The following is a 12,880-nucleotide window of genomic DNA, read 5'->3' on the forward strand; positions in this document are numbered from 1 at the left end:
AAAACTGCTTTTACAAACCGGGCAGCATATGAGCTCAGCAGGGCTCCTGGCTTCAGAAAGCAGACATCAAAAGTAATCCGTCCTCTGATGACATCCCAGGCAGCAGTGTAATTTGTATGTCAGTGGGGGGCATATGCGAGCAATGTTCAAGACAGGGGAGGGGAGAATTGGCACAGCGGGTAATTGGGATGGGAGAAAAATTGAAAAAGTGAAAAAATAAATAAGAAATTTAGATTAATTAGTAAAAAAGATTGTATCTATTGACAGCACTAGTAAAAACAAAAGTAAAAACTATCGCTTACACTATAAACTAGGTTACTTGTGTTTCCGGTGAGATGGTTTTCCATACCATGCGAGTAAAAGCAAAGAGAATAGATGGGGTTTGGAATGTTGTAGTTTGTGGTTGAGAAGTGCATATTACACTATGAATTGAAAATGTGGGACCCTGATGTAAACAAGACAAACATCTTTCTCTGCATCCCCTTAAATTGTTTGTATTGAGCCGTACTGTATTGTACACATTCTGCAATCTGTTAAATAAAGTTCATATTCATTCATTCACTACTGTTCATGTGTGGAAACCTGTTGATTTTTCCTAACTTGATACATTATGGGTTTAATCATCGGCCTTGGCTTCAGGCCTGCCTCCAGTCACCATCCTTCATGAGAAGATGATTAGAGCCCTGTATATGTCATCTAGTACAGGGGTTCCCAAACTTTTCAGGCCAGGGCCCAGAAAATAAGGCGTCAGAGAGCCGCGGCCCAATGCACATTGTCAGGCTTTTTTTTTTTTTTTTTTTTGCCAGGCGACCGATTTTTTACGCCAAATATCACTTCAATCCTATTAAGTTAGTTCAAGTTAGTTATTCATTTATATGTGCTATTTATGAGAGGGCTAACTTGTTGCAAAATAATAATGATAATAATAATAGCCTCATTAAAATACTATTGTTGCTTCGGTTGTTTTCAGCATTTTATGTGCATAATCTGTTATTTAGTTTGAAATGTTCGTTGAAATAAGTAGATTTTTCGTTTTTGTTTATTTATTAAGTTAATATAAAACCATATAGTCACATTTTAGAATACAATAGAATAGAATTTTAGAATACAACTAGAAACACTGTCCTGGCCTGCTTCTAAGTTCAGTGGCCTGACAAAAAAAAAATTATAAAAAAATTTAAAATTAAAAATTAAAATTAAAAAAAATATTTTTTTTTTATTTTTTTTATTTTTTTTTTAAATCATCTCGCGGCCCACCCGTGGCTGCTCGCGGCCCACCTTTGGGTCGCGACCCCGACTTTGGGAACCACTGATCTAGTAGACCTAGCGTGTGTTCCCACCTGGTACACAGTTGGGTGACAGAACACTTCATACAGAATGAACGAGGGTTGTAGCAGTTTGCTTTCTGCCCTTCCAATTGAAGCCACAGGGTGGCGCCACCGTCACACACAGGTTAGTTACCAGCTGCTCAGTGAAATTCATTCAACACTGTTACACTGTGGTTTGTACTGGGAATGGTAAATGGTGCCTTTATAGTTCTCTTTTACCGAAAGCGCTTTACAATTTGTTCCTCACATTCACTCACACACCAACGGTGGAGGCAACCAGTGATGCCAGTAACTAGTTACTAAGTAACTATTTCAGTAAATAGTCATCTAATTTACTTACTTTTTACAAGCCACTGAAGCCAGTAATCTGATTACAGTTACTTTTCCAAGTGGCTGTGCGTTACTATTTAGTTACTATCTCAATGCTGATGATAAAAGAGCCAGGGGTACAGTCAGCTAGACCGGAGATGGGACGTGCGCTTGCGCACGCACACAGCCACACACACATGTTTAAGTTTATAGCTGATTTTAGAATGGCTTCAGCATGAAGTTAAATCAACTATCCAGTTTGTGTTATTGTGTAATTTGGCTACTTGAGAGAGCGAGAGAGAGATTAATGTTACGCGCGACTTGCGGAGTCCGTTGTCTCAGAATGGATTTGGTAGAGAGAGAGAAAAAACTGTTGTCATTCTTATGTTGTGGAAGCAGCAGGGGGGACGACACTTCGTAACCTAGTTACTTATCAAGTAATCGGTAAAGTAACTAGATTACTTTTTAAAGGAGTAATCAGTAATCAGATTATTTTTACAAGTAATCTGTGGCATCACATTTCACCCGTTCACTCACAACAACGGCAGAGGCAACCATGCAAGGTGACAACCATTGGGAGCAAATTAGGGGTTCAGTGTCTTGCTCAAGGACCTGTATACACACGCTGCCCGGAAGGAGTGGGAATCGAACCTGGAACCTTCCGACTACCAGACGACCGCTCTACCTCCTGAGCCACTGTCGCCCCGGGAAGCTCCTCAGCGAGAATGTCTGTCAGTGTGGGGCCCCCGAAACTCTTTCTCCCCAAGGGCCCCCGAAACGCTCTCTCCCCCAGGGCCCCCGAAACACTTTCTCCCCCAGGGCCCCCGAAACACTTTCTCCCCCAGGGCCCCCGAAACACTTTCTCCCCCAGGGCCCCCGAAACACTTTCTCCCCCAGGGCCCCCGAAACGCTTTCTCCCCCAGGGCTCCCGAAACACTTTCTCCCCCAGGGCCCCCGAAACACTTTCTCCCCCAGGGCCCCCGAAACACTTTCTCCCCCAGGGCCCCCAAAACACTTTCTCCCCCAGGGCCCCCGAAACACTTTAGCTAAAAAGGCGGTTTCACCAATTATTTTTCAAGCATTAGCTTTTCGTGGTCCAATGTCATCATGGTATTTGTTAATATTCAAATTTAAACATGTTTTTATCAAAACAGACCCAGTGAAATGTCATTCTCCCACTGCAGCGCATGAGCATTAGCATGGATGTCTCACCAGTCAGCCTTGATGCAGCCGAATGTGAGGTGCAGGTTTCTGGGTAAACTGAACATATCCACACGGTGGCCATTTTGCTCTCACGTCACGCTCGGGTTGGGACTCCTTTCCACGCTGTGGGAACACGGTGGAAAGGAATCCCATCCTGAGTGTAACACGAGAGCAAAATGACCACCGTGTGGATATACGGTCAACACGAGATCCTGCTCCTTTTGCAATTCGAACACTGTATATCTGTATGTTATAAATGTTATGATGAATTGAAAATGTATGGAAAATGTATGTAGTTGGGGGGGGGTTTGGGAAATGATGGCATCCAACACTGCGGGCATAATCCTGCTCATGGTGGGGTTGGGAAATACCAGATCCATCTCCAATCTAACGCGGGAACGTGCCGGTTGCCAAGAAATCCCAGGGTGGAGAGGACTTGAATATGCACAGGGATGGCATTGGTGCACTTTGTTTCACACTCCAATTTGGTTCCCAAATTGTGGCAAAGATCAAAGAGAATGTGTCTCGGGTAGCGGACTCTACTTATGTGTTCTCGGCAAATACATCTGCCGTATCTCTGAAAACACATGCTCCCCGCGCAGCGCACCTTTTCACATGTCTTCCGATAACGCAAGATAAGCCATGCTGCATTCATTCGGAAAGACCTATTCCAAATGCTATTTATAGAGTTTGACAACAATTAAATTAATGTCTCTTATTTTACAATTAACTATAATTAATGAGTCATACAGATCATGTGGGTGTTGAAACTCTAATGCATGGAAGCTTATTCCGTCTGTTGCAGTTTTCCTATTCTACCACTTTGTGCCATGTACCCATGGTCAGAGCTGTGCATAAATATACACACAATCTCAAGCACACGTTGACATTGATAAATCCGACACTTTGCTTAGAAATGATCGTACGCAAGGTTTACGCACATTTCTGTGCGTGCGCAGCATTGATAAATGAGGGCCCTGGAACGCCCTCCAACTGACTCAGAAACTGAAGGTTCTTCCTTCCTTTGCTGCATTTAAAAGTATGATTTCCGACCACTGTGTGTCGACTTGTAACCGTCTTAGCAGATTTTTTTTTATTACTTTCATTCATTGTGCCTATATGTATGAAATTGCTGATAAACTCTGCTTTGTGAGATTGTCGTCACTGTAAACGAGGGTATCCTCGGTGTCTCACGAGTTAAAATAAAAGGTTTGGAATGAAAGGAAATGAAACGGGAAAGGAGGTTCCCTGGAGAATGAAGACACAGGAGGCACGGTCCAGTTTTGTTCTGAGTTTTAATCACTGAAACGGACAATGAAGCTCTCCTCTTCCTTCTCGTTTCAGCTGCGTCCCTGAATGTCCTTGGGGGGTAGGGGAGGGGAGGGGGGTAAGGGGGCGTGGCCGTATCAGCCTCATCAAAAGCCTTGGTGCGACCGTTCCACAAGTGTGTCGATTTATTTTTTCTTTTCTTTTCTTCTCTACTTTTCCAACCCAACCATCTCCCTCCGGCTCAGGGTCTCAGGAGGTTCCGTCCAAAAGATATGTTTTTAGTTGTTGTTTTCTGAAGTACAGAGCAGCTGGTCCACCGGGTGTTGTGGCATCGACGTGACATTGCTTTCATGATCCAGGGTCAGGAACGACCCCCTCTCTATTTTATACACGAGTGAATAGATTTTTTCTTTTTCTTCGTATTATATATTTTTTTTATTTTTTCTTATTTTTTTTATACATACACAATCAGTGATATTCAAACATAAAATAGACCACAACACCCTGGCGTGTACATGTGTGCGTGTGTTAACTAAAGTCAAGACTTTTTGAGAGACAGCATACTGATTGAACAGAGCACTGGGGGGGGGGGGGGTTCACTGCAGAGCCCGACGTTACGCTGACGACACGCTGTTCTCCCTCAGCCTCACGGTTGCCATGGAGAAGGTAACACTGATGGATTCAGAGCGGTGCTGCTGGCCACTCGGTGCCCATGTACGTGCAATTTGTTTTGCCTTCTTCCAACACCTCCCTCCCCCACTCTCTCCCTCCCTCCCTCCCCCTCTCTCGCCCCCAACTACAGTATGGTCAATGGGGAAAGTATTAAGACAGAGACGATGAGCCACGGGTCTCCAGGCATCACGGAGGGCAAGGTGGAGTTAATGGGAGCCCCGCTCTCCCCCGTCACATGCTGTGTTTCAGAGCACACAGAGCATTTAAAAAGGTTGTTTGACAGGAAACGGACCCCCCCGCCCCCCACCGCCCCCTCCGGCCTTCTCACCGCGATGGGACCCGGGGTAATGGATTCCAGCGCCTCCTTCAGAATGTCTCGACCTTACGGCTCGACGCACGTTTTTTTATTCATCAAAAGCAACACAAAAAAAAGAGACCCGATTTAATCGTCGTTATTTATACCGGTAATTTTTTCTTCTTCTTCTTTCTTTTTTGGGGGGGACGAGAATGAAAGAAAACACCCAAAAACAAAACAAAACGTTCAGTACCAGGACAGCAAGGGACAGACAACTGCACTGCAAAATAAGAAAGAGAGAGAAGAGCGAAAACAGACGTCGAAAAAAACGGTAAACAAAGAGACGTTCAATGAGTTGCTAAAAAAATAGATCTTCCTGCCTCTGAAAAAACAACACAATAATAACAGGAGGACAGCGGAACGTGAGCTCGTTGCCATGGCAGCGCTTCCTGGCGGAGATGGCCTCCCTCTCCCAGGCCTCTCTTCAAAAAATAGATGTATACTAGATTCATACAGTATTTCAGAACATAATTCACAAAATGATAATTATAACCATACCTAAAAAATAAAAAGTTCTTGCAAAGTTTATAATACCTTGATTTTGTTTAGTTTACCTTATTTTTTTTTTGCATTCAGTTCCATATGCATATAACAAAACAGTGCTTCCTCCATCATAATCATGATCATCATGGTCATCTTCGTCTAGATAAATGCTTGGTCAGTTGAAACAGCACCGGGGGAGAAAATGAAGTGAATACAATACTGTAGTAAATGTCCAGATGTGTTCCACAGGACTGTCAGTCACACTCAGGCTCCACCCCATGCAGCAGAAAGGGGAGGAGAGAGAGTGAGGGGGAGGGGGGGATGAAGATGAAGAGGAGGAGGGGAGGGTTTCTCTTTCCCCTCCGGCCAAGCTTGGAACCGACGAACTCTTCCTCCATCCCTCCTCTTCCTCTGTTCAGTTTTGTCAAGTAAAGATGTCTATAAGTAGCTCAGTGCTGTTTTTTTTTTCTTTCTTTTTTTTTTTTACCCCCGAAAAGGTTGCATGATTTTCACAAGTCTCTTTTTTGTTTCTTTTCGACACCTCCACCTCCCAGGCGGGAGGAGCAGACGGGTGGGTCAGAGAGTCTCAGGTAGGTATGTGTGTGTTTTGTGATTCTCTCTCTGGTCTCGTGGAGCGTGGGTCGAGCGGGCGGCGCTCCTCAAGGCTCTACTCGTACTCAAGGAACTGTTTGTGGTAGAAGAGGAGGTACCTGCAAGAGAGAGGTGACGTCAGGCTGCAGCTTCCTGGGACATGGTGCATTTTATGTATGCATGTATGTGTGCATGTATGTACCGGTATGTATGTATGTATGTATGTATGTATGTATGTATGTATGTATGTATGTATGTATGCATGTATGTATGTATGCATGTATGTATGTGTGTATGTGTGTATGTATGTGTGCATGTATGTATGTGTGTATGCGTGTGTGTATGTATGTATGTATGTATGTATGTATGTATGTATGTATGTATGTATGTATGTATGTATGTGTGGATGCATGTATGTATGTGTGGATGCATGTATGTATGTGTGTATGCGTGTGTGTATGTATGTATGTATGTATGTATGTATGTATGTATGTATGTATGTATGTGTATGTATGTATGTATGCATGTATGTATGTATGTATGTATGTATGTGTGTGTGTATGTATGTATGTATGTATGTATGTATGTATGTGTGTATGTATGCATGTATGTATGTGTGTGTATGTATGTGTGGATGCATGTATGTATGTGTGGATGCATGTATGTATGTATGTATGTATGTATGTGTGTATGTATGTATGTATGTATGTATGTATGTATGTATGTATGTATGTATGTATGTATGTATGTATGTATGTATGTATGTGTGTGTATGTATGTGTGTATGTATGTATGTGTGTATGTATGCATGTATGTATGTATGTATGTATGTATGCATGTATGTGTGTGTATGTATGTGTGGATGCATGTATGTGTGGATGCATGTATGTATGCATGTATGCATGTATGCATGTATGCATGTATGTATGCATGTATGTATGTATGTATGTATGTATGTATGCATGTGTGTATGTGTGTGTATGTATGTATGTATGCATGTATGTATGTGTGTGTATGTATGTGTGGATGCATGTATGTATGTATGTATTTATGGCAGGGTTAGAAAAAAAAATTCAAGGGCTTTTTTGCCCCCCTTAATTAATTTTCAGGGGCTTTTTTTGTATTTCGGGGGCACAACATTTTTATAATGAAAATTAACATAAAGATTATAAAACATTGTTGACACTTTTTTTTACAGTCTTCGTCCCTATGTTTGATAACGTAATGTTAATGTCTGTATGTATGTATGTGTGTGTGTGTATGTACCGGTATGTATGTATGTATGTATGTATGTATGTATGTACCGGTATGTATGTATGTATGTACCGGTATGTATGTATGTATGTATGTATGTACCGGTATGTATGTATGTATGTATGTACCGGTATGTATGTATGTACCGGTATGTATGTATGTATGTATGTATGTATGTATGTATGTATGTATGTATGTATGTATGTATGTATGTATGTATGCATGTATGCATGTATGTATGCATGTATGTATGTGTATGCATGTATGTATGTATGTATGTGTATGCATGTATGTATGTATGTATGTATGTATGTATGTATGTATGTATGTATGTATGTATGTATGTATGTATGTATGTATGTACCGGTATGTATGTATGTACCGGTATGTATGTATGTATGTATGTATGTACCGGTATGTATGTATGTATGTATGCATGTATGTATGCATGTATGTATGTGTATGCATGTATGTATGTATGTGTATGCATGTATGCATGTATGTATGTATGTATGTATGTACCGGTATGTATGTATGTACCGGTATGTATGTATGTATGTATGTATGTATGTATGTACCGGTATGTATGTATGTACCGGTATGTATGTATGTACCGGTATGTATGTATGTACCGGTATGTATGTATGTACCGGTATGTATGTATGTATGTATGTATGTATGTATGTATGTATGTATGTATGTATGTATGTATGTATGCATGTATGTATGCATGTATGTATGTATGCATGCATGCATGTATGTATGTATGTATGTATGTGTATGTATGTATGTATGTATGTATGTATGTATGTGTGTGTGCGTGCATGTATGTATGTATGTATGTATGTATGTATGTATGTATGTATGTATGTATGTATGTATGTATGTATGTATGCGTGTATGTATGTATGTATGTATGTATGTATGTATGTATGTATGTATGTATGTATGTATGTATGTATGTATGCATGTATGTATGTATGTGGCGTCAAAACTATGGAATTCTCTACAGAATGATTTAAAGCGTTGTACGAATATCTTTCAGTTCAAGAAAATGCATAAAGAAAGAACAAATGAGACTTTATGAAGTTGAGGGGTAACAGCTTTCTAGATACATTTGGGCAGGTTCTGCAAATGTTACAGCTAAAGCCAGCTAGTCAGTCAAGAACGGTAACCGAGCATCACTACCCAACATTAGCTCATCTCACTATAGTAGCAAATAGCACTCACTCTAGCCTCTTCTGGCTCTAATAGTATGTGCTCTTCACTAACTCACTCTAGTCTCTTCTGGCTCTAATAGTATGCGCTCTTCACTAACTGAAACTGTGGGGGTAAACCACAAGGACCGAATGGACCCCTCTCAAACCCCGCCCTCTTTATCCTGATCCTCCAATCGCAAACCTTCGCTCTGGTTTGTTCGTCCAGAGGGAAGAGACGGTTGGATTGGAGGGTTGAGAAAAGAGGGTGGAGCTTGATACAGGTAAATCGTGTCACGGGGGGACAGGGGAGGGGGGGGGTCGTCTGTCGCCTCTCGGTCTCCTCACCCTTCGCTGTCCAGCACGTCCTTGATGCTGGCCTTGGTGATGATGGCGTCGTCACACTTGAACCACTGGTCCTTGTGCTGGCGGATGAAGCTGGTGTAGTGGCCGCTCTCTAGCGTCCCCTGGTGGTTCACCACCGCAAACAAGGAATACCTGGCGACACAACACACGCAGGGGGGGTCAATGCCTGAGGCAGCTGGAGGAACGGGCACTAGAGCTTCTATAGGCGCTGCAGATTAATCCAACTGTGTGACTGAAGAAGTGATAGAGCACACACACACGCACGCACACACACACACACACGCACACACACGCGCCAACCAACCATCCAACAGAGTACACTGGTTATAGAGGTACGGCCACATACATATACTGTACACGTACACAAAATTCTGTAGTGTGGTAGTGGAAGGGTTAACCTTCTGTAGTGTGGTAGTGAAGGGTTAACCTTCTGTAGTGTGGTAGTGAAGGGTTAACCTTCTGTAGTGTGGTAGTGAAGGGTTATCCTTCTGTAGTGTGGTAGTGAAAGGGTTAACCTTCTGTAGTGTGGTAGTGAAAGGGTTAACCTTCTGTAGTGTGGCAGTGAAAGGGTTAACCTTCTGTAGTGTGGTAGTGAAAGGGTTAACCTTCTGTAGTGTGGTAGTGAAAGGGTTAACCTTCTGTAGTGTGGTAGTGAAAGGTTAAACTTCTGTAGTGTGGTAGTGAAAGGGTTAACCTTCTGTAGTGTGGTAGTGAAAGGGTTAACCTTCTGTAGTGTGGTAGTGAAGGGTTAACCTTATGTAGTGTGGTAGTGAAAGGGTTAACCTTCTGTAGTGTGGTAGTGAAAGGGTTAAACTTCTGTAGTGTGGTAGTGAAAGGGTTAACCTTCTGTAGTGTGGTAGTGAACGGGTTAACCTTATGTATTGTTGTAGTGAAAGGGTTAACCTTCTGTAGTGTGGTAGTGAAAGGGTTAACCTTCTGTAGTGTGGTAGTGAAAGGTTAAACTTATGTAGTGTGGTAGTGAAAGGGTTAACCTTCTGTAGTGTGGTAGTGAAAGGGTTAACCTTTTGTAGTGTGGTAGTGAAAGGGTTAACCTTCTGTAGTGTGGTAGTGAAAGGGTTAACCTTCTGTAGTGTGGTAGTGAAAGGGTTAACCTTCTGTAGTGTGGTAGTGAAAGGGTTAACCTTCTGTAGTGTGGTAGTGAAGGGGTTAACCTTCTGTAGTGTGGTAGTGAAAGGGTCAACCTTATGTAGTGTGGTAGTGAAAGGGTTAACCTTCTGTAGTGTGGTAGTGAAAGGGTCAACCTTATGTAGTGTGGCAGTGAATTGGCATAATGACTACATTGGGGGGGATGGGAGAAAATTATAAAGGCAAAACAAATAATTAAAAATAATAATCAATTAAGGAGCGAGGGGTTCGACTCGGACAAGCGGAGCTTTGATATGTCTTCCAACGTGAACCCAATGCACAGGTACTACTTACTTATTGTCGTCGTTTAATACATCTACCGTCTGTTGATACTGCCCATTCATTCTGCTCTCTTTACTGTGGGAGACATGAAAAAAGAAAATCATGACCATAAACATTACTACCATTATAGGTCGTTCAGTTCTCATGTAAAATGGTAAATGGTGCATTTATATATAGCAGCGTTTATCCAAAGCCCTTTACAATTCGTTCCTCACATTGGACCCGTTCACTCACACCGACGACGGAGGCAACCGATGCAAGGCGGGGGGTTAAGTGTCTTTGCTCGAGGACACTTCGAATCGACACGCTGCCTGGCAAGGAGCAGGGACTCGAACCGGGGAACCTCAGGATTCAACCGCCCTCTACCTCACTGAGCCAACATGTAAACATGTTGCTGTAGCGGACAACTCCCACTAGGTGGCAGACGTGTCCCGTCTATGAGCCCCAGTGGGCTGCCTGCCTGTGTGGGTCCATTGATGCGTCTCTCTGTACACACAGCTGCATGGATGCCTCCAGGACAGAGGGGTGGGGCCGAGAGCTGCAGCATGCCTCACCGACACACATGCTCCGTGGAAGCCTGCTGCGGGGGTGCGCTTAGCGCGGTTGGCGCACGGCGGGGGCGTGTTATATACCGTACAGCGTGGCCGCGTTATATACCGTACGGCATGGCTGTTACATACCGTACGGCATGGCTGTTACATACCGTACGGCATGGCTGTGTTATATACCGTACAGCGTGGGCGCGTTACATACCGTACAGTGTGGCTGTGTTATATACCGTACAGCGTGGCCGCGTTATATACCGTACAGTGTGGCCGCGTTATATACCGTACGGCATGGCTGTGTTATATACCGTACAGTGTGGCCGCGTTATATACCGTACAGCGTGGCCGCGTTATATACCGTACGGCATGGCTGTGTTATATACCGTACAGTGTGGCCGCGTTATATACCGTACAGCGTGGCCGCGTTATATACCGTACGGCATGGCCGTGTTATATACCATACGGCGTGGCCTCGTTATATACCATACGGCGTGGCCTCGTTATATACCGTACGGCATGGCCTCGTTATATACCGTAGGGCGGAGCAGGACTCTCTCTCCCGGCAGACTCCGGGGGCGCGTTGTTTAGAGGGCAATAGACCTATCTCAAACCCTGCCCCTTTTCTTGATCCTCCAATCACAGCTGTCGCTTACCTCGGACTTCCTCGTACAAACCTCGGACTTCCTCGTACAAACTTTGTTTGTACGAGGAAGTCAGAGGTAAGCGACAGCTGTGATTGGAGGATCAAGAAAAGAGGGCAGGGTTTTGAGAAAGGTCCATTCAAACATTCGGCGTGTATGCTGACGCGGTAACCCACGGCTACAGACCGCGCCTACGCTGCCCTTTCTATCCCCTTGGTGTCGGGGGCGTTTTCTCTTGCATGGATAATCCCGATTTCAGGGGCAGTTTCTGATCTCTCGGGGGCGTTTTCATTCATTTGTATTTGTTCATTCATAAGGCCCTTACTGGTAAGCTACCTCATCATTGGAATGGGATTTTGGAACCTATGGAACTCGTTCTAGTGACTGGCTGGTCCTTAACACTTTCAGTGCCAGCAGGGGGCGCACGATTTAGTGCTTGAATGCCCACCATCCACTTCAATGTTAGCGTTAATAACGCCTAATCTATGTTTTAAATTATTATGTGTCTAATCTGCCCGTCGCTTATTAATGACTCGTTTTCCAGTCAACATTGTCGAAGCGGATTGTTTTTTTATCGGTTCATTTTCGTTTTATAGCATTTTGAAAAGCCCTCGTTTTCAAGGAAAATAAAAAGATTCCATGATAAAAGACGTTTACTGGAATATTCTAGAATACACAAAAACGTTGTAATTTTTCGGCCTATTTATGAATAGTTTTCAAATAAACGCTAGATTATCGATAGTATATGTGTACGTATGCACGCTGGGGCCGCAAGCTGAAAATCTATTCTGATTTCCTCAAAGCGATCGCGCACACACACACACACACATAGGGGACACGTTGATATCTCAGAGAATACAACTCTGATTATCCCATGACTGGTAAAATAGATTCCTTACCTCAGATCAGATGTTCTCCAAAAAGATCATTCCAATTCCTGATCGCCATTCCAAAAATCGATCACTACTGTCTACTATCGATTGGCTACTGTGAATATATATTCCAGGCTGATTCCCGTCCCGCGATCACTTCCATGTTCATCAGACGGCTTGCCAGCTCAGGGAGCCAGCTGGCCCCGCCTCTACACATCACTGATCCCAGGTCAGTCTAAGCGACTGACGTGCAGTTTTCAGGGATAGACGATAGGGGGCGCTTTTTTCCATTCTGAGCTGCTGATGGGGCTGCGTGTACCGCTTCCGCAACGGATTCTATTTCCGGGGTTGCCCTGATTGGCCGTGAC

General features: G+C 43.5%; 1 protein-coding gene across 2 annotated transcripts in view; it reads right to left on the reverse strand.

The window, feature by feature from the left end:
* Positions 1 to 4,921: 4,921 nt before the first annotated feature.
* Positions 4,922 to 12,880, reverse strand: part of LOC311239950 (ubiquitin carboxyl-terminal hydrolase 22) — a 137,620-nt gene continuing 129,661 nt past the window's right edge. For both annotated transcript variants that reach the window (XM_084328396.1, XM_084328395.1), the window contains 3 exons: positions 10,467 to 10,529; positions 9,009 to 9,158; positions 4,922 to 6,329 (listed from right to left, as the gene is read on the reverse strand). In XM_084328396.1, coding sequence (XP_084184522.1) covers positions 6,287 to 6,329; positions 9,009 to 9,158; positions 10,467 to 10,529 — 256 coding nt within the window. In that variant the 3' untranslated portion in view covers positions 4,922 to 6,286. The remainder of the gene's footprint in view (positions 6,330 to 9,008; positions 9,159 to 10,466; positions 10,530 to 12,880) is intronic.

Source organism: Notolepis coatsorum (assembly GCF_963971535.1).
Source record: "Notolepis coatsorum genome assembly, chromosome: 14".
NCBI lineage: Eukaryota > Metazoa > Chordata > Actinopteri > Aulopiformes > Paralepididae > Notolepis > Notolepis coatsorum.